General features: G+C 42.9%; 2 protein-coding genes across 2 annotated transcripts in view; both read left to right on the plus strand.

Moving 5' to 3' along the window:
* The window catches only part of LOC306700391 (proprotein convertase subtilisin/kexin type 4-like), a gene marked incomplete at both ends in the record, with an annotated part of 155,249 nt that extends 142,443 nt beyond the window's left edge, over nt 1-12,806 (plus strand). Inside the window, 4 exons of the mRNA XM_079165400.1 lie at nt 2,812-2,935; nt 8,067-8,236; nt 11,737-11,814; nt 12,597-12,806. Coding sequence (XP_079021526.1) covers nt 2,812-2,935; nt 8,067-8,236; nt 11,737-11,814; nt 12,597-12,806 — 582 coding nt within the window. The remainder of the gene's footprint in view (nt 1-2,811; nt 2,936-8,066; nt 8,237-11,736; nt 11,815-12,596) is intronic.
* A 7,247-nt stretch (nt 12,807-20,053) lies between these two features.
* On the plus strand, nt 20,054-21,324 carry pou3f2b (POU class 3 homeobox 2b; the record flags this gene model as incomplete). The annotated part of the gene is made up of 1 exon (XM_079165352.1): nt 20,054-21,324. The coding sequence occupies exon 1, from the start codon at nt 20,179-20,181 to the stop codon at nt 21,322-21,324; it is 1,146 nt and encodes a 381-aa protein (XP_079021478.1). The 5' UTR covers nt 20,054-20,178.
* Nucleotides 21,325-22,725: the final 1,401 nt, after the last annotated feature.

Genomic DNA, 22,725 nt, shown 5'->3' on the forward strand with positions numbered 1-22,725 from the left:
CATCCCAAACCTAAGTAAGTCTTTCCCAAGAAATAATGTTCTGTAGAGCAGGAAGTGAGAATGAAAAAGTCAATGAAAGTTGATGTTTAGATTGAACAATAGGCCATTTTCTCTGAATACATTTTGACATGTCACAGTATGTAATAAGAAATAGATGTAAATAGTAAAAATGATTGAATTCTCCTCCAGTTTGAGGGTCCCGCTGTGTGGCGTGCTCGCTCACCGCCATGGCTTACTAGAACAGAGCGACTGTTAATGTTATTAGTGACACCTGTGCTTCTCTTACTATGACAAGTCACTCTGAACAGATGTCACCGACAAAACAATAAGCGCTGAGCTGCAAAGACAGAGCTAGTAATTTAATATCCTGTATATTACCGCTGAGTTAGCCAACATGTTGCCGGTTCACTTCTTCCTGCCTACATTTACACAGCCAGGCCAGACATTTGCACCAGCAGCCATCCAGTCACATGCCCTCATTATTTTCTCTAATCCACTAACAGTTCTCCTAAATCTGTGTACTTCAATGGCATATCTTGTGTTACGTATTACTAGATAATGCAAAATGTGTTGAAATTAGTGGAAAACAGAGCAATGCTAAATATTGTTTCAAGAGAGCGACACTGGCTTTGTCTCCATCATCAAAATTTCATCTCAAAGTTTCGTCTCCAAACATTTGCCGTCAAGTTTCCCTTCTTTAGAAATGCTGTTTTGCGACTCACCTCCTGTATAACTGTCGTTGTCATTGGTGTTGTCTGTTTTCCCTTTTAGTGGCTACGTATGTCTTTGTCCCTGCTTTTTGCTCTCTGTTTGTATCACCATCTCTTGCTGAATTCCTTTCCCTTCTCAGGCTCATCCTCTATCGCTGGGTCTCACTTTCTTCTCCGTGGCACTCACCCGTTTCGATATCCTGCCATCTCTCCCCCATCACTAATCCCCCCACCTCTCTTTTTTTCTCTCTCTCTGTAGTTTCTCTCCCTTGCCTTGAAATCCTTCCCCTCTACCCTCTGTTACTCAGCTTCTGCTAATCCTTTCATTTTCTTTGTCTCTCTTTTGTCTAAAAGTCAGTTTAATTTATCCGTCCTTTATGCCCTGGTTTTGTCTCTTCGTGGAGCTCTCACACTTTATATTCCACTATAGTTAAACATAATTTTGATCATGACAGTAGTATACAATAAAGTGTCTGACATCATTACCACACATGACAACGTGATATTTTCCTTCTACGTAGAATTAGAAGTTTGTAGAGTTATGTTATCCTAAAATGGTATTTATGGATTTCACGGTCAGGAAAGTAACCTTATGTTAAAAATTAACTTCAGCTCAATTAAAAACAATAAGGCAACTAAAATACTTGACTCAGGAGGTTTCCAAGCGACAGCAGAAGAGCCATGTCTACCCAGTAGAAATGCATGCTGGGAGGCTGGCAGGCATGCGAGGCGTATCGATCCACCTGTAGCATCCAGCTGTTTGTTTACCAACAACAAATCAATGCAACGCTCGGCTGGGGGCCGCCGTGCCTGGCCTCTGGTCTGCTGGGAGCACTCACACACATATATAGAATGCACACACACACACACACACACACACATGCAGGCTGGATAGCTGATGTAGCAGATGTAGGGAGTTCATATGGAACGAAGTCTGTCTTTTACCTGCTCTGGACTAAAAGAGCAGTTTTTTTTAGGGTATCACATGACGTAGTTGTAAGCATACATAAGCCAAAGTGAGGTTGATATTTCATTTTTTAAATCATAAAATGGGATAATCAGCAGAGGTTGTTTTTTTAGTAAATACCAAATACTGGAGGTGATTCAGAACTGTTTAAGTGATCAGCTGAAAAAGGTGATATCATGTGAATTCAAGTTTGACACTTTGAAACTATGATCTGCTATACTGTTTGAACTAGTTGTTTCTAATTGTGATGATCTGTCTGATGGTCTGCCCTGCCAAACGCACTTTTGGGTGTGTAGTGTTCCAAGATCCAAGTCAAAAAGCTAAAAGTTAAAGTGAAGTCACAAGTCATTGTTAAAGTCAAAGTTCAATGAAATCAGAATGAATCAGATCCATGACTCGAGCCAAGTCCACACCGCTGCAATAACCTAAATTAAATCAAACTCCTTGATATGAGCCCTGGGTGGCAGGAATAGAAAAGAGCATTGGGCACCACAATTTGTCGTTTTATCCCATTTAACGTGTCATAGTGGAAGACTGACGTGGCAGCATCTGGGACGCCTCACTTGCCACATACCACGGTATTTATAACGGAAGGTGGTTTGCAAAAAGAACACACTAAATAAATTTAAAAAACGACAAAGGAGCGCACATGAACTCCTGTAAGTAGGGAGTTCATGTTGATCCACCAAAAAGAGAAAGAAGCTTTTCCAAATGAGGATTTACAAAAAGGTATTCTTTAATCCCCCACATATACACCCCAAGTTACTGAGCCAGAAGCTCTGTGAGGTACCACTGAGCTTATGACAAGCCTGGTTATTTGGGATTCATGAATTTAGAAAAGGTATTGAAAAGATCAAAACTTAACATTTAGTGTCTTAGTGTAATTATGTATCATTTAAAAAGGCTTGGTTGTTGAATGAACTGCTTGTGACCAAGGAGTTACACAATAACGTTGACCTGAAGTAGAACCATATATTTGTCTGTGATAGTTTACTGAATGTTATAATTGACTCCATTAATGATATTTTACCACTTTCTCCCCATGGATTGTGTCCAGCAAGTATGTTTTCCATCTGAATCTGTTTTTTTTTTCTTTTGGTGAAATGATGCCCTTGCTCATGTGTTTGTTACCAGGTGACTGACCACAAAGGCACAGTGATGAGCTGTACGAGGCCGAGTGACGAAGAGGCATCCGGAGCCGTGCTCAATGCTACACTCATCCTCTACGGCACCTACCACCCACACAGGACCGCGCACGGTATGTGAGAGTGTCAACCACTCGCGCTACTTTGAACACATGCAAACTGAGGTGTGAATGGAGGCAGGGTTACTGGTAAGGTTTGACACATGCGCTGAGTGTACTTTTGAGAAACAACACCCACTGAAAGTCGAATGAATCAATGCATCAGCTGATTAAATGCAGAAAATGAAAACAAAAAAAAGTCAAAAGTTTCCCACAAGTGCAGCGCAAAGCTCCCGTAACCCTCCACTCCCACCTCCACCTGCCTTCCACCGAGCATCTCTGCCTCTTTGGCTGAGGCAGTGTAGTCAGAGGAAGTCAGTAGGGCCGCTGACCACAGGGACTGTGATGTGTAATTACAGCGTGACCCCTGGCTGCCCCTCCTCGATCCCAACCCCTCCCCCACGGTGTGTGTCAGCTCCCCCAGTGCCCACGACCTCCACACACACACACACACACACACACAAACACACTTCGTTAGCCACAACGACACGAAGCCACGGCACCGTCCTCCGTGTCCCTGTCGGGGTTTTTAGGGTTGTTAGAATCACCGAGGCATGCTGGGGGAGAGACGTTGAACCACACTTTCCTGTTGATCTCTGTCAACGGGGGTTTCCCGCCGGTCAAGCAGGTCCTGGAATATCATGGATTTTTGTAAGATAGTCAGGACCGTGACAAATTTCCTCTTCAAGTTCGGACATTTTATAGATGGATTTATTTTAGTTTTATTATATAAACTTGAATCACACCAGACTACATGGAGAAAAGGAAGAACCTTTTTAGGGCACCAAATTATTTAAGCTTGGTTCAAGAAACCTGGAAAGAGATAGAAAGGTAGCGGAGGGCCACAGTGAGAACCCCCTCTCTATCTGTGTGTGTGTGTGTGTGTGTGTGTGTGAGTGTGTGTGTGTCTGGCTCTGTTGCTCTCTCCTCTCTTTCTGTCAAGATGCTGATCTCTCTGTTGAAAAATCGATGGCTCTCCCTCCTCCTCCTCTCCCTCTCTCTCCATCCATCCATGTTTCCCTCCCCATGCTTCTGGATCTAACCCAAGTTCAAGCTGTTAGTCAATCTGCTGTCCACGAACACACACACACACACACACACACACACACACACACACACACACACACACACACACACACACACAACTCATTCACAGGTTCTTACAGTCTTGCCATTCCTCATTCTTTTCCCCAATGACATCATTTTGTAGTAGTTTGCTGACGCTTCATTTCACCCACAGTCATGACTTTATGATTATACGTTTTAGACAAGCTCCTGTTATGCTGTGTGCAGAATATATTATTTAAATGCTATTTAAATATGTTCATGTTATTTTATATCTCTCTCTCTCTATATATATATACTGTGTGTATATATATATATATATATATATAGAGAGAGAGAGAGAGAGAGAGAGAGAGAGAGAGAGAGAGAAAACATTCAAATGTGAACATAAAATAGAAATATTGATAGGCTTATTTGCTTTTGTTGAATATGAAATTAGAGCTGGATTATGATGGGTGATTAGCTTAGTTTAGCAAAAAGTCATATTTACCATACAGTGTGAGAGTGGTATTGATCTCCTGATCTTTTTCTTGGCAATACAGTGAATATGCGTTACATTATTTGGGGATTGTCCACTTCTATTATAAAATGATGAGACATTGTGTTATTTTCACATCACATTCCATGGGTTAGAGAGAGCATTCTCCAGATGTAGCCACATGTGGACACCTGAACCAAGTATGCGTGGGTATGTCAACTGAACATTTCCACTGGATTTCATGACCTGGCTGCATTTGCTTCCATTCAGCCACAAGAGCATTAGTGAGGTCGGCCAGCGATGTGATAGCTGGCAGGTGTTACGGGTTCCTACTTCATCCCATAATGTTGGATGGGTTGAAGTCAACTTCTTCCATATCTGGTTTTGTTCCAACCTTTCAATAACCAACACTATTGTTTAGAATAACTTTGCTTGCTGTTGCATTAAGATTAATGAAGAGTTAGAGGCCAAACACAAACCATGAAAAACAACCTCTGAACAAAAGTGTAATGGTAATAATTTGCGCATGTGTTCATGTATCTTTTATAGTTCATATAATCCTGCTGAGCTTGTGAATGCCAGACTTTTCAACTGGATTTTAGAACAAATGTCCCTCACCAAAAAGTTTTAGTATCACTAAAATGGATCTACGGGGTAATTCAATGATTATTATAGACCACACACACATCCCAGTGGGTGTAGAAATTACTAAATAAATAATGTATTTTCTGTGACCCGCTGGGTCCTCTGTTAAAGCCCCCGCACATCTGTAGTTCACTGGAATGAAGAAAAGAGTACAGTTGCCAGTTTATTTTGGTTTACTCAGCTATAAATGAATGCAGTCTCCAACAGTTAAATCTACTGTCATGAAGTTCATAATGGTTCCATTTGTGTTGAAACTGTTTTGTCCACCTCTCATATGTTAATGAGGGTGGACAAAATATTAGAAACACCTCTCAGTATCATGCAATGCAGTTTAACAGCACCACAATAGAGCCTCAGATCAGTTGAATCCACCCCTTTCTAAAACAGTTACGGCAAAAAAATGTAATGCAGGCCTCTTACATAATTGCAACGGATTGATGATTTTGATGTCTCCTGACTTATCAAGAATTTGCTGAAACGCTGGTGCAGTCCTTTAATTTACACCACAGTTGACCTACACGCAGATATAACTTTCAACGGTTTAAGACATTTATAACACTTGCGTGAATGTACTTTTTTCCCTACCCTGAAGTAAAGCCAACTGCACTTAGAGGACAGAAACTGTGATACTAAATGATGCCATTTATACTGTGGGGGACATGGTTGCACATGTAATTGTTTTTAGATCTACAGTAAATCAGCAGTCCGTTTATATCGTTTTAAGCCAGTTAGCCAGCAGATGCCATACGGTGAGCTTTACGCTCACGACGTGGAGGATGAAGCTCCAGCTACATCTCCGGCCCCCGTGTTTGTGTGTTTGTGCGTTGCTTCTCCGCCTCTGTGTGCGTGCTTGCCCCTGTTTGTGTTTGTTTGGTGGCTGTGCGGCAAGTGAAGCTAAATTGCAGTGATTATGTGGCAGTAATTGAACAGGGATGGTGTGTTTAATTGAGTTGTTGTTTCCCGATGTTTCTCTGTAGTAGCAGGAGCTGACAGGTGCCTAGTCTCGCCTCGCTGAGATGAGAGATTTCTTTTTTTTACATATACTGCTTTGTTGTGTATTTTTTCGCCGTGTTTCTGTGTGTTTTGGCTTAATGCTGTTTGTTTGGTCGAAGGATGTGTGTGTGTGTGGGTTTCAGCAGGAGGAGGAAAGCGTGGGCTTTGTTGGACGGTTCTCTGAGCTCTGACAAGTTTACATACATAATATTTGTACGTTTAGTTTTTAAATGTATGCGTCTGTGTGCATGTGATACCTTTCTATTAAAGGTTGTATGTGTGTACGTATGTGTCCATGTTTGTATTCTGTGAGTGTGCGAGAAAGAGACTATGCATGAATCTTTTTGAGTTTTATGTCTGTACAAATAATGTATGTGTATGTGTTTGCATGCTTGTGCGTATGCATTTCTGTTTACTTAGCTGTGCTCTTTATCAGAATCTGTGTGTGAGTGTATGTGTGTGTGTGTGTGTGTGTGTGTGTGTGTGTGTGTGTGTGTGTGTGTGTGTGTGTGTGTGTGTGTGGATGTGGCTCTATCTGATCTGCCTCCTGGGCTCTATGGTCCAAATCAAATGGTAGGAAACATCAATTTCACCATCCCGTCTCCTCCTCTACCCTCCCATCCAACCCCCTCAGCCGCCCGCTCCTCACTCCTTCTCCTCTTTCCTGCTCGGTGTCTCGCTCCCGGCCGAGGTGTGATTACGTTCCTCCTCTGAGCACCAGTGATCTAAGGGGCTTCAGTGTGTGCTTCAGAATGTGTGCATCTGTGTGTGTTTGGTGACTAGTTGGTGATCTGAGCAGCGCGGCGCGGCGCAATTCACGGACGACGTCTCCAGATGAATGCCCCCATTCACAATTACAGCCTTTCCATTAGCTGCAGCGTTCGCCGCCTTGTTGTTGTCTTTTCTTCTTCCCTGCAAAAAAAAAAAAAAAAAAGCAATTAAAGCAGGACAAAAACAAGCTGGAACACAAGCATTGTACCTGGAAGAAGAAAAAAACAGCAAGTGAAGGGGTGTGGGAGTGTGTGTGGGGGGCGGTAATCCTTCAATTGGGGTTCACACCACACACTATCTCTGTTTTATTCCTGAGAAAATCCGCCTGGATTTATTTGAACATTCACGCATGAATGCCATCTCCTCTAAGAGACTCACGCAACTACTCAATGTCGGATATATATTTTTGATTTTCCCGTTGTACTGTAAGTGTGCCTGTCTTATAGTTTCATTCTTAAAAGGATCAGATTACGTCACAAGCATAGAAAGCTGAGGAAAAACCCTCAGAGTTGAGCTATGTTGGTGCTCTTAATGGGGCTGGTTTAGGATTCAAACTTTAATTCATGGTTAAAGGTTGAGCGAAAAGTTAGTTGTATTAGTCACACATATCAGTGTCACACTAGACATTATGTGATAGACAAAGAGGGAATAGCAGCATTTCCAGTTTCTTTATTTTGGTCTTCAAACATTTTATCGTGACTCCTTCACAATAAGAGTAGGAAATGTTTGGTTTGCATTAGCAAAGTATTAAATCACAACACTTACTTTAAAGATAGAGCTCTGACACAGCAGTGGAGGTAACAGTGAGGATGATAATAATGAGATCAATTTTGCAAGTCCCTCATACATCGTAGTAGACAATTTGAATCGTACTCAGCAAAATATAGAGGGTAAATTACAGAATGTAAATACAGGATTTGATTTCATGAATATCTTAAGGTACTATATAGAATAGTAAAAACTCAGCAAATGCCAACAGATTCAGGGATTTTGAGTCCGCAAAAGGGACCCTGAAAGAATTAAATTTTGTATTTCTCCAGTCCAGTAAATGTAGTTAGAGAGCTCATTTAAATTTTATCTTTGGCAAAATGTACTTGACATTTGGTTCAAAACACAGCTACTGAGGTGGACAGTGCCATGCAACGCTTTATCAGAGGTTCAATGCGTTCTCTTTTTTCTGTTTTTTTGCTTCAGAGGGACCCCTGCGGAGCATTGTGTCCATGGGGTTGCGTCACCCCGTCCCTCACAGGGGGGTGTACCAGAGGGGCCGTTACCAACCTCTGGACCTGATTCAATGGGTCTACCAAATGGAGAGCGACAGGAAGGTGCGGGCTCGTGATATCAGTGTCGCAGCCAGACACAAGGTACAGTACTTGTACACAGAGCAGGAACACACATGTTTCACACATAACACACACACACACATACTGTGATTTACTATTCCAATAAATCACTGGTGCTGCCTAATTTCCTATGGATTTCAATTTCCCCCTGGACATATCTGCATTGATCAACTTCAGGTGTAAGGATGTGCCAGGCGTCGCTCACTGTGACACTGAAGAATGGCTCGCAGATCTCTGCTATACGTGTGTGTGTCTGTGTGTGTGTGCGTGTGTGTGTGTGTGTGTAGGGGTACGACAGCGGGATTTGTGCACATGCAGCATTTCTGTTCAGCGCTGTCGACACCGCCGAGGCTTCAGGATACAAATCCTTGAGTCTGAGTAATAACATCTGAAAATGTCAGAATCATACAGACAGAGACCGTTAAATGGGGACTTGAGATATTGTTATTCTGATCATATCTGCTCGTACACTGAGTCTTGGCCTGATTATGAGGAACAATTGCATATCATTCTGGCTTCACCAACAGTTGCTGCTGCAGAAACAAGAGCAGGGTATGACTCCCCTTTGAAATCAGAGGACATTTTGTGTTCTACTGAATCATCTTTCATCACAGCGTCTGAACTGAAACAACTATAATTCCCTTTCAGACTATTATCCTTTCACGATCATTGAAGTCTGCTATCTGTGTCCTTTAGGCTGCATTATGAGGCCAATTACAGCTCTGACAAAAGTGTGCCGCTGGACAACAGGTAGCTCTGTTTGTGTGCAAGTTAATGCCTGACATGTCCTTGCAGGGGTACACGGTCCCCGGGCCTGTAGATGAGTTTTGAGCCGGTCTTAGGAGGCAACAACGAGGCCTGACAACGTCTTTACCCCAAGTTCCTCCCCTAGAGGCAGATCTGAATGGATCGTAGAGGCAAGGAGGAGAAATAAATTGGAGAAAAGGATAAATCGATGCTCGGCGGAGAGGCAAACAGACCTTCCAACCCCCGGCCCAGACACACACACATATACACACACGCAGTACGGCGTGGCTTCTTTTCCTTGGGCTGTATTGGATTGGTATGCAGAGCCAAGGAGAGAGACTCCCGGAAAAAGACTTGGCCTACAAATGATGTCCTTTGTTTGATCCACTAGGTTGAGGGGGGGGGGGGGGGGGGGGGGGGGGTTGTTGGTGGGTGGGTGGGGGGGGGTTGTTGGTGGGTGGGTGGGTGGGGAGGGTTGTCCCACAGAGACGGTGGAAGGGCTGGGAAACAAACATCTCTGTCTGTGAGCCTCTCTCTCTCTCTCCCTCACTAACAGCCTCTCATCTAAAGGAGGAGACAGAGATCAGCTCTGGGAGAAGCTGGTTGTCATCTGTTTCCGTTGATGACTTAGAGGACAGAAAGGATATGGTGTAGGCGTGTGTGCATTCCAGTGCTTGAATGCATGTCTACCTGCAGGATATTTTTTTTGCAGTTTTGGTCATCCTTTCTAAGGCTTAGAAAACACTCCAGTAAGTTAAATGCTGAGATTAAAAAAAACGAGCAAATCAGACAATCAAACACATTTGTATTATGTTATCATAACCCCGAACTATACAAATTTGGACTAGAGTAAATCTTTTAAGATTTGTTTTTGTACTGAATTGTGTAAGTCTTCATGGAAAGACACACATGCCAGTACAATCTAAAAAAAACTTAAAATAAGTTAGTGAGTACACTAGCAAGCCATGATGTACATCCCACTGATACAATGAACAGAATATAGTTCATACGATATAGAACTAGCAGCTCTATGAATGGCAATGTCTGTCCATTTGTCGGTCCACCACTTTGTTCTGAACTATCTCATGATTTGGTGATCCTCTGACCTCACCACCAACAGGTGATGTTTGGCTTATCCTCAACAGATTCTAGAAGAATTCAGGTCATTGAATTCTGTCTGTAAAGACCTTTTTTTTCTAGTTTCTGTTTTGTCCATCAGTTACTCTTACTTACATCAGTCCAGTCAATGTGTATAAAGACCTAAAGCACTTTTTATTTTTGGCATTTCTTTCAAACATTTGTACGGACATTTTGGGGTTTTTTTCTAAGCGACTCAGGACAAATTCTAACAACTCTACTTTGTGTTTAGTGCTAATTATCAAACGCTATGGTGAACATGTTAAACATCATACCTCCTAAACGTCAGCATTGTCATTGTGAGCCTGTTAGCTTGCTGGCAGTAGCATTTAGCTGCTGGCATGGCTGTAGTAAAACATATTAAGACCCTAAACTCATCCAGACTAGGACATACTCAAGTCAAACAAGTGTTTCACCCTGTGGAGAAAGGAAGACTATCTGTACATGACTGACTCATACGACAGCCATGGACCACAAGTGGTTCTTGCATAATCAACTTCAGTCTTAAAACACATTTTTAAGAGGCTATCAAATCAAAATTTCAACCCTAACTCCAATAATGAATGCTCTGGCTTTTGCTCCATTGCTTCCCGTGTCTACACTCCACCACACTATTTCTATTTCTCCTATTTTGGAGACATACGCTATTCTCAACAGCAGCATACGATGCCATTTATTTTAGCTTGGGAGTTCTCTTTTCACTCCATGTTTTTTTATAGTTTTGCCGTTCATACTGTACTCCCCGCTGTGCTTCTATTTTCATGAATGCTGTGAGAAATAATTGAAAGCGCCGTGTACGGTGCCGTCTGTCGCAGCGCTCCCACTTCCACATGCCTTGTAAATACTGTATCACTGAAGCCCCCGCTGTAAGCTGCCGGCTCGGGATTCCTCACAACTCTGAGACGTCAACAGTCACTAAAAACTTGAGCCAAGATCAAATCGTAACCAGAGTCTGAAACGTCGCTCCCGTGGACAGAGCCAGTTTTTGATTGATTTCAAATTCAGCTGCTTGTCCTTGTCATTTTTCTTGAGAAAACAGGGTTGAATAAGATTTCTACTGCGATTTCTTTCTTTTTTTTCACCCATGACATCGACAAGGAGGGGGGGTGTCAAAGGAGTCACAACCCCTGCTGCAAGTGGTGCTGGTGTGAAGTGCAACAGACGGAAGACCTAAAGGAGTCTTAACAAGATCAAATAATGTAGCACGACATCTATAAATACATCAAATGACATTAGGATCAGATTAAAGGGCTACTTCAGTTTACTAGTCATAGTTTGAAAGGTGTCTGTGTTTAACACATTGAGAGTTTAATGAAAAGATTCTATTGATTGCATTATGGGAAATGCTAGCATTTCTGGAGCTTGCCCCATGCGAGGGACTAAAAGCCAGCGTATCTCCGCCCCTGCTGCGTTGATTTTGACTATTCTTTTACAAACCATTATCGTGTGTGTTGCCAAACAAAAAGTAAAAAAAAAAATGTTGGACTACAGCTTTTATTTTAATCACTGCAATAAATCCTGAAATTGTCTTCTGTAATCCTTGGTTTTATCCTCGGGGACAGGATGAGATCCATGGCTCTATGTGCTATCCGTCCAATTATTTGTCTTTAACACCAAATATCTGTTCCATCATCCAGATGTGGAAGATTCCCGGGGACTTAATGTTGGATAATCAAGATGACATCATTAAAGGAGCGGCAGTCAAATCTGAAACGGTGCGAAAAATTAGAAAGTGATGGAAATGTGGTATTCATGTTTGTGTCGTGCATTAACTTCAAAGAACATTACAGTCCCATCGCTCCACACAGATCTGATTTATTTCGTCTGCTGGTATTTTTTGTCTCTCTAGTGGAGTAGAAGTTTGAGTGACGTTCAAGTTGCATGCTATTTAAACGATTTGTCAATTGTTTTTTCTCCTACTTTTCAATTGCAGTTAGTTGCATTTAGCCTTTATCAACACAACAACTGTTCCACCTCAGCCAAGCTTAAACATTTCATACAATATTCTCCATTAGTTTTTCAAATTTATTGCATTTCCACTCAGATGTTTTCATGCACAAATTGAAAATGTGTGCTTTCTTATTGGACATGTGGCTGCTTTTACATCTGAAAACAATGAATCTGAACAGAATTATTTTTACATATAATTGATTAATCCTTTCATTGCCATGTTTTTCCATGCAAACATGCCAACTAATCCCTCGTTCCAGCCTCTCAATTCTGAGGATTTCCTCTTTCGCTGTCTCATGCGATAGCTAAGTGTCTTTTGGTTTCAGATTGTAGGTTGGACAAAACAAAGAATTTGACATCATCACAGATATCACGTTGGGATTTATGATATGATGCCAGGCATTTTTCATTGTTTTTTGACATGTTTTATCCATTCATTTAGAAAATAATAAGACTGTCTGATGCTTCTACTGCATGCTTCTTCATTTAGTTCCTGTCGATTTCGTTTTCTCTCATCATGCACTCATAATAACACTGTATTCAACAGTTACAGAAGTCCTCCACGGAGTCAAGACCTTCTGCTGTGAAGGAGCTTCATGGGACCAAGATCATCAGGGATAATGTGGACAGAGAAATCAGATCCTTACCATCGCAGAATCTCCAGGATGTCGTCAGCAGTCAGACGCTTCAGATCCAGGAGGAGGAGAAACTGAGCGGAGAGGAGGGGGAAGGCACAGGGCAGCGGGCAGGGAACTGAAGAAACAAGTATGAACCACAGTTAAATAAAGATTGTTGTTTTCCATAGTGCAGCAAGCCAATAGATCACGAGTCAGCTCCATGTACAGCACTTTAAATGTGTGACCTCAGTTTTGGCACAAATAATTTATTGGGGATTCTTAGCTTGGCTGTAAAACTCAATCACTCGCCACAGAAACACACACAAAAATATAAATCTGCGCCTCAAAACAAAACGTCTCAGGAGCAGGTCTCTGCACTCATCTTCCCCCCCGTTTGCTTTCGGATGTTGCAAAGGTTAGCGAAAGATATGTTTGTTTTTTTCCACTTCATTGAAGGGTGAATTCAGCTCAGTGCAATAAGAAATGGATTACCCATTCATTAAAGAGGCTGTGTCACTCCTCATTGAGTTGGACAAATAGCAAATTAATTTCTAGCCGCCTAATTTCTCTCTGTTCTCCGCTGACTTTCCGATAGCGTCGAATTACTGATCACAGCCATGTGAACTCCCTCAACTTTTTATCAATTCATTAAAAATGTGCCCCGGCGGAGATGTGACTGAGGAAATTCTCTGTCTTATTTCTGCATGCTTCCCTTACCGCCGCAACACTGTATACAAACAGAAACCAACTCAAGTGTTTAATTGAAATTAGGATATTAAACACACCAGAAACCGTTACAGACAGCGTTGGAGAGAAAGTTACTTCTTTGCCATTTTGGAATCAGCCAGAAACTTTTTACCCAGGTGTCTCAATGGTAAACAAAGATGTCAAGTGCAGGTCTGTAGGTAATGGTGTTTTGTAAAGTAGCAGTAGTGTATTGACAGGGCAGTATTGATGTTTCAATTAGAGCAGCGTTACATAGTGCCGCAGCATGGTAACACGGTGCGTCTCCTGCCATCTGCTCTGCCTCTACGTCTGACGAACGAGGCACGTGGGGCTAATCGAGCTGCACATGAGCAATGGGACCGCGAGATGTTTCACACACACACACACACACACACACACACACACATATCCTATACGCACGTCCTTATGCAGAAAAATAGGGGGGGAAAGACGAGGGAGAGCTCCTCAGCCCTGCTGTTTAAACAGCCTTCAGTGATTCCTCCCCTTCTCCCCTCACATTGTGCCACAGGAGCAGCCAGCAGGTTGTTTCTCTGACAAGGAAACAGGCAAACACACCAGATGCACAAGTTAAAATTCTTCAAAAGCTCATCTGACGGGGGAAGACATAAAAAAATAGGGAGCGGCTTCTGCCAGGTTTTCTCGTGCTGGGACAGTCTGAAATAACAGTGTGCATTATGCCTGGCGTTATTGCCTGCCAAACCACACGAATCAAAGACCTCATTGTGTGGATTACCTCGTTAATCTGTTGATGCCATTGAGTAGTATTGCAGGTGTTAATGTGCCAGGTTCCCCCCCCCCCTTCTCTTCTCTTATTAGGGAGGTGTAGCGTTGGGTTGGTAATCTGCTTTAAATGCTTTCTGGGGAATGAGGCACGCTGAAAGCCAGCCAAGAGAACTCTGCTATCATGAAGAGCTTTCTCTTAATGCAGCACACACAGAGGGGACTGACTGAGGCTGCGGCGCCGATGCCAACGGGGACGAGCTAGTGAGCTACACGCCCCACGCCACTTGTTGAAATATATGACTGTATGAATAATGAAAGAGGAAGAGGAAAAGTGATATTGCTAAAGCAGTCCCGCAATGACATCCATCACAGGAACGCCTCATTGCTCTTCTTCCTCTGTTTCCTGCTGCATAAAACTCACAAGCAGTGAGGAGCTAACCAAAGCTCCAGCTCTGAGCTGATTTAGAGGTGAACTCCTAAACCAAAAGAGAGAGAAAGATAAAGAGACAGAAAGAGAGAAAGACAGAGGGAAAGGGACAGAAAGAGAGGTAATCCTCCCTTTTTTCTGCTCCCCAGGGTGGTCTCTTCATCCAGGGCCTCAAAGAGGGGCAGAATACACCTCCCCGCTACAATGGAGGGGACCCACAGGGGCTGTTGCTATCTGAGTGTGTGTGTGTGTGTGTGTGTGTGTGTGGGTGCAGCTTTAAGCAGCCCTTTGAGTGGCCTAATTGCATTGGAATACAGCAGTCTGAGAGCTGGCTCAGATCACGGCGGGCTGCTGGAGGGGTTAGCGCCCGCACCTCGACAGCCACACTCAGCAAAAGAGCCCCGGCACAATGCACACAATTAATGCTCTCCCTCTCGTTAACTCGCTCCCCACTTTTTGTCCTCTTCTACTTTCCTCTCATTCTCCTCCTCCTCACCCCATATCTTACTCTCCCTCCCCTCCCTCCCTCCCTCCCTCCCCAGTATGTAGTCACTCGCCCACTGTATTAATCCTCACATGCAGCCTGTCAATCTCCCCTCTCTTTGATGCACACAACAATTACAGTAAGGATGAAAAGCGTGGGCTCTCGTTATGTAAGACTGGAGGCAAGCCTTAACGAGAATTATTGATACCTGAACAGCTAATCTGAAATAAAACCTCAGCAACATGACATCTCTGTTATTACTTTTGCAGCAATTGATCTGTGCGTGATTAAAAAGTATTGAATGTCTTTCACTGTAGATATTCCACAGTGTAACAATGCAAGTTACCTTGTTATAACGCAGGATATCTTTAGTTCCGATACAATCTTGTAGAGTAAAGGAGATTGGTTCACTTCGTCTGGTATTTGATTTCGTATCTGGTCTGGTATGAGCCAAACAAGTCAAAGTTGTGGTGGATGCAAAGCAAAGAAATATCTAGTTAGTCGTGATTGTTCCCTGAAGATGAGACTGTAATAAACCAATAATGCTCCATCTGGGACTTTGTGGCACTAAATGCTAAGTTGGTAAACATCTAATTGTACCTCATTGGATTATATCTCCTGTTGTAATAGTCTAGACATTATAACGGTATTCAATATGGGCATATACCAATCAATATATATAGTTAGAGATGAAACAAAATGCCAATCGACAGATCATTTATCGGCAACTATTTTAATAATTGATGAATCATTTAGGTCATTTTTTGTTTTAAAAATCAAGCATCTCAAACGTGCAGTTATTCAACTTCGATGACAATAAACTAATATCTTTGGGTTTGGGAATGTTGGTTGGACAAAACAAGCAATTTAAAGATCCCCTGCAGACACGTTTGAAGACATAAAAATACAGTGTTTGGAATAATAATTTGTTTCCCATATGGGTTTTCCACAAACGAAAAATATATTGATTACCTCGCTAAAATTACAGAAGCTATGAATATGCAAATGTATTTCGTTTCTACATTTTAAAAATGCGATGCCAGCTCTTCGTCAATGTGCTTTTTCAAGTTTCCACATCACACTTGTGTAAGCTGCGTGTTGGGCCATGATTGGCTCCAAACTAGTTGTGTGTGTGGTAATTATCACTGGTCATATGATAAAAAAGAATTGCTAATTGAAGCCTTAGTCATTTTTCAATGATTTTTGAATAGCATCCTTTTAAAATGATCACCGATGGACTATATATCTGTCAGAAATGACTGTATCTTCCTCTAACAGTAGGCAGTGGACAGTTCATTATATGGGTTAATATAGTCAGACAGATCCCAGCCTCTTTCCCTCCAGTTTGGACTCAACTGTCCTGGTTATTAAATGGGGCTCAGTGGACTGTGTGTGTGGAACAATCAATGAATTAAAAAACATATCATATTCAACCAGCCTCTCCTTTGATTTTCTTTATTACGCGAGCCGTGTCTTAATAATATCTAATTATTTCCGCTCACAGGATGCTTTCTGGTGAGAAATTGGCAGAGGGATGTGAGCTGATGTATGGGGAGACAGTCGCCTAATTAGAGAGTTATAAATTGAATCTTTACAGCACACGGGTCATATAATTATCCTACTGTTAATTTAACGCTTACATTCTCTTCTGTTCATTTTTATTCCCTTAAATGTTGTTTGGCAGCGGCCCTCTGTGCTCAGCGCCGTGTTTTTACTGTAGGAGAGGAGGCAGCATGGCCCCTAACATTGGCCCCTCTGAGTGATTGAATAACTGAGGGCCCTGCAGTCCAAATAACAAGGCTCGCATCATTTATGCATTGTTAAGCCATTTAATTGAAACGAGCCATAGTTTGCATATTACACCATTAAAATAATGTGCTTTGCGTTTCTCCCAACACGACTATTTAAGCCTGTGTGGCGATGTGGTAATTCCTTGAATTACAGCCTAATTACCACAATGTTCTTTTGATTTGGCCGATTTCAATGTTACGCCACAATAATGTTCAATATTACCAGGATGAATTACTGAGCCGTGCCTGGAAACTTTTCCTCGTATGACTTAAGTCCTGGCTGCTTCATGTGCTATCATTGCAGCTGGATTCACATCCATAAAGGATTATTAGCCGAAATGAGATCCATTAAAGGCCCAATCAGCAATACTTAATTGAAGAGCCTGAGTTATACATGGAATGAATATACGCATGTTTTGTTTCTCAACTGATCATCATAGGCCTGGTTTACTTCAATGTTTAGATAGTAATAATGTAAACAGACCAACATCAGAAAACATTACAGACAAATCCAATCCAGGTCATATAAAGCATGCAATCTGGAACATTTTCTAATTAGCACTTGCCCTTTGTTACTTCCCCCTGTCCCTGTGTTGTTCACAGACCTATGCACATGACATGTGTCCTTGTGTGAACTTTTTCGTATACATTAACATGATTTGTGAGTGTGCAAACCCAGTATGTAGACTTCTCTGTTTTTACTGCACAGTTTGATTATTTTTTTGTGAAAATATTTCTTTGATAATTGCTTTTTTATTGCCATTTAATTGTACTGCTATAGGTCCAAATTATTAGATACAATGTTTAATTACAGTTTCAGTCATTTGCATAGTTTAGAAGTTATAAATTGTGGATATTGAAGAACTGTCTCCATTGATTTATAGGTTTAATTTGTGGCCGGTATGTATTACTTTATTTCTGGTGGATTTAATTGTTATAGGCCACAGACCGACAAAAAGTGCTGTTTAATTGCATCTATACAGTAGGAATTATTAACGCCTTCTAGTATTCACAATGAAGGGACTGCTTCAGAAGTTAGCAAGTTGAAGAATACTTCTGCCAAGCAGCATTTTTGAAGTTTTGTTTGTATTTTTTGTTCACACAGTTTGCTTTATCTCACTGCAGTGTGAGGAGCAGCTTTGAGGACAGACATAATCTCTCTCATCTTTTTCACTTCTTCTAGGCCTTTCTCCCTCTCTGGGCCCTGTGCTCTTTACCCCTCCCTCCTTTATCCCTGCCAAGGCTTTGTCCCCGCAGCAGAGAGCCTCTCTAAATAGAGGCCTTTAGATAGTCCAGGAACAGGGGGGGGCAGCAGCGACTCTACTGCTGTTGTTTCATTTACCTCTCCCTATGGCAACCAGCAGCGGTCGGCCAGGAATGTCCCCTCTCTGGACAAAGTCCTGGTCCCTGAAGCTGACACCGGGGGGACGGCAGCTGGGATGGGATGGAAACCTGCCCTCCCTGCCCTGGACATGGAGGCCTGAGTATGGAATTAATCCTCCTCTCCACTTGTGTGTTTTCTCACTTTACTGGATGATGAGCAGCCAGAGGAGCTTTCCACACACAATTAACTCTAAAAAAAAGATGTATGTAAGACCTGAAAATAACTTCAAAATCTCTTTTGGGGATGTAGAGAGACCTAAAGGGCTTTAATGATCCAGCCCAGCCTGAATGATCCCACATAGATCCTTAACAGTGCTGTAAACAACCATTTAGGAGCACATGCAATGCTTCAAACTACATTGTAAAAGGAACATTTTGGAAACCACATAAATGGTGTATTTTAATGTTTAAAAAATATATATATATTTTATGTCACTCAAGCTATATATAGTACCTCCAGGGACCCTACTTTGTCTGTGTGTAGCCACTCCTCCCAGTGCAGACTTGTTAATTCACTTTACAGCCTGGTAGGGCACAAAAGTGGATTTGTTTACTTTATGGGCTGTTAAAAGTTTCCACCTCGAAACGTATGAAAGATATCTACATTTACAAGACTTCATTACATTTATTTTTACTAACTTGCACTTTTACAAACACTTATGAAGGTTATTAAAATGGTAGGATTCTGTTATTAATAACTTTGATAAGCAATTGTTTAAAAAAACTATAGGTAGCAGGAACATGTTGTCAGGTTTTAGGGTTTTAAATGACACACACCTCAATTAAAACTGCTGTAAACCTTGTACATGAAAGCCTATTGGTCACCAAATGAGGTCCAACTGTGTCCATTTCACTCACAATGTATTCAAGATTTCTAATAAAATCGATTTGACTGAAGTGTCTCTGAGCTTTTTCCTTTGCCAGATATCTAGATTTAGAAATCAAACTATTTGTATTCTAGATGTATTTATCCTACAATGCACCATCTCAAAACACTGTATTTAGGACATTATGCGTTTTATCTGCCGTTATGTCAGCATGCATGTTGTTTTAAAACCGGATTGAGTCAATTAGATTTCTATTCTGTTTATTGAAGGAATAGGCTACATGAGTTTAAAATGTCAATATTTAAACTGTGTTAACTTAACTTAAAACTAATGCTTGAAGATCAATATTCACTATATTATTTCATACACACACACAACGCTGCACAAATAACACAGACCTATTAATATGCATTCACCCACAACGTCTTGCAGAAATGTTGCAACGCTGCAGCACTCCTAAAAACATTAAACAGCATTTTACAGATAGGCCTTGTCTATGGATATGCAGATAATATAGCTATGCATGTCATTTGTAATCTAACACTCTTTGCTGAAATGAAAAGGTTAACATCACCTAATCAAATTAGGAGTTTTACGCAGACGTTTCCCTAACATTTAATATCACAAAAATACGCAGAAATTACAATTAACATAATCTGAAATCTGCCTCAATAAACGATTGCATATCCTACACTACAGAGCTTTTGCATTAATCTACCCAATAGGGGAAACCCTGGTCTCCTGGATCTAGGCTACGCTCAGCCTGAGTCTTGATAGAACATGATTATCAAAGTAAATCAACTGTATCTTACAGTTGCACTGCTGATCCCGGTGCTCCGTCTCCCCATGCTGCACTCCGGCTCTCCGCTTCCACGGGAGCCTCAACTCGCACCTCTCTCAACAAAGAGAGTAGTGTTTGTTGAGACTTCTCCGCAGCCAATCGCCGCGTCGTTGCCCCTGGTAACCACGTCCATCATCCTTTGACGTCCAATGAGCAGCGGGGGCGTGGCGGAGTCCAGGTGCGCCTCGGCGTCCACTTGGCAGAGCGCCTGAGAGCCGCCTGTGGGCAGGAGAGGATCTGTCAAATGCGAGGTTCCTTCAATAAGAGCGACCAGTCCGGCTCCGAGAGTCATGGCGACCGCAGCGTCTAACCACTACAACATCCTCACCTCCAGCGCATCCATCGTGCACTCGGAGCCCGGCAACATGCAGCAAGCCACGGCGTACCGGGACGCGCAGAGCCTGTTGCAGAGCGACTACCCGCTGCAGAGCAACAGCCACACGCTCAGCCACGCACACCAGTGGATCACGGCGCTGTCCCACGGAGAGGGAGCCCCGTGGTCCTCCAGCCCGCTCGGCGTGGAGCAGGACATCAAACCCGCGGTGCAGGGCGCCCGGGACGAGATGCACAACTCCAGCAACAACCTGCAGCACCAGTCGCGGCCGCCCCACCTGGTGCACCAGACGCACGGTAACCACCACGACGGCCGGGCGTGGAGGACCACCACCGCGGCTCACATACCGAGCATGGCCACGACGAACGGCCAAAGCCTTATTTACTCCCAACCGGGCTTCGGCGTAAACGGGCTGATCCCGGGCAGCGGGCAGGGGATGCACCACCACAACCTAAGAGACAGTCATGACGACCACCACAGCCCGCACCTCAGCGAACACGGCCACCCTCCGTCCCAGCATCAGCACCAGCACCGACCGCAGAGCCACCACGACCACTCGGACGAGGATACGCCGACCTCGGACGACCTGGAGCAGTTCGCCAAGCAGTTCAAACAGCGGAGGATCAAGCTGGGCTTCACGCAGGCGGACGTGGGACTCGCCCTGGGGACCCTGTACGGAAATGTGTTTTCCCAAACCACCATATGCAGGTTTGAGGCCCTGCAGCTCAGCTTCAAAAACATGTGTAAGCTGAAGCCTCTGTTGAACAAGTGGTTGGAGGAGGCGGACTCCACCTCGGGCAGCCCGACCAGCCTGGACAAAATCGCGGCGCAGGGGAGGAAAAGGAAAAAACGGACTTCAATCGAGGTTAGCGTAAAGGGAGCTTTGGAGAGCCATTTTTTGAAGTCCCCTAAACCGGCAGCGTCGGAAATACTCGGCCTTGCGGACAGTCTGCACCTGGAGAAAGAAGTGGTGAGGGTTTGGTTTTGTAACAGGAGACAGAAGGAGAAACGCATGACCCCTCCCGGAGGAGCTCTGCCGGGGAGCGAGGATGTGTACGGGGACACGCCGCCGCACCACGGGGTCCAGACCCCGGTCCAATGAACTCTGCTGGACCGCTCCTCCAGGACATGTTTATCCTTTTTATTTATCCCCAAGGTTATATATAAATCACTGAACTATGAAGCGCTATAGTGGGTGTTTTATGTATACTAGATTGCAGTGAGTACTTACACAACATCTGCAGTGAATATCTGAGAAATGGAAAATGAGTGAGGGGAGGACAGGACATTGTTTCCCTCTCCCAAAGCTAAAGGAACATAAGCCTGTGTTGTGTTCTCCGAGGATACATGCCCAGCACTGTGACTCCAGCCGACGCAGTTTCAAGGTGTAGCCCCTATTGTGTATTGAAATTATACTTGACGGGAAAAAAAAGAGGGAGGGGGAGGAGGGATACCTGTTTTAGACTAAAAGCATAGCTGAATGGTTTCCATTCGCCACTTTTATATCAAATCACAAGACACATTTTCCCTGTGCGTAAAAGGGAAAGCAAATACAAAGGCGTTTAGTTTTGTAGCTCTAAATTGTGCGTCCAGCAGTGATGGGTGGGTGGGTGGGTGGTGCAAGGAAGGGGGGGGGGGGGGGGTCAAAGGAGCTGCGTTAATGGAGTAAACTGGAGGCCAGTAAAGGCTGCAGCCCCAGTCCAGTGGAGTCCAGCTGAGGGTGAGCAACGCCTGAGTCCCATCTGTCAGCCAGGCAGCACAGAGCCGCTTCGCATTGAAAACACTGCTGGGAAACTGCTGGCCATTCAGCTCTTATTTATGCTTTGAAGACAGAGTTCAGGATTTCGTTATGAACATAGATTATTACTATTATATTATAATTTGTTTTATTATTATTACATTTGTGCAGCTCACCGGCTAAACTCTTCAATAATTGGCAGTGAGTGCAGTGATGTGGTTAAAAAAAAAAACTGTATGACCTCCAGCATAAGTCAGAGAGCAGTATAAACTAAAAGTCCATTATATTTTTCCACAAAACAAGCGTTAAATGATATTTCTTCCCCCTCAGAAAGTCGCCAAGCTTCAAGAAGGGCTCCGTGGCGATCGCTTGGATTATCTGGCACTTTTCTACACTAGGATGGGCTATAGATAGAGAGATATCTACAAAAACCGTACGTCACCAACTCTCACAGAACATTTGGATCCACTTTTGTAAATATTGTATAACTTTAAAAGTCATGGCTTCATCCCTGTTTCTTTCTTCACTGGGGCACTTTTTGGATTGATGTTTTCAAAAACAAACAGGTTGAGTTTTTAAAATCCAGTCTCATTCATATAGCCTACCTACTGCCTTGTATTTGTGTGCTATTTAACGTTCATTCTGTTGCCGAAATTATGCTCTTTTACGGTTTCATATTTTTTTTTATGGTTCCTATTATTTTCAGTCGAAAGATTCTTTTTTTTTTATTAATGTGAAATCAATTTCATTTCTTTAAATTGTCGG

The sequence above is a fragment of the Pholis gunnellus genome (assembly GCF_910591455.1).
Source record: "Pholis gunnellus genome assembly, chromosome: 8".
Taxonomy (NCBI): domain Eukaryota; kingdom Metazoa; phylum Chordata; class Actinopteri; order Perciformes; family Pholidae; genus Pholis; species Pholis gunnellus.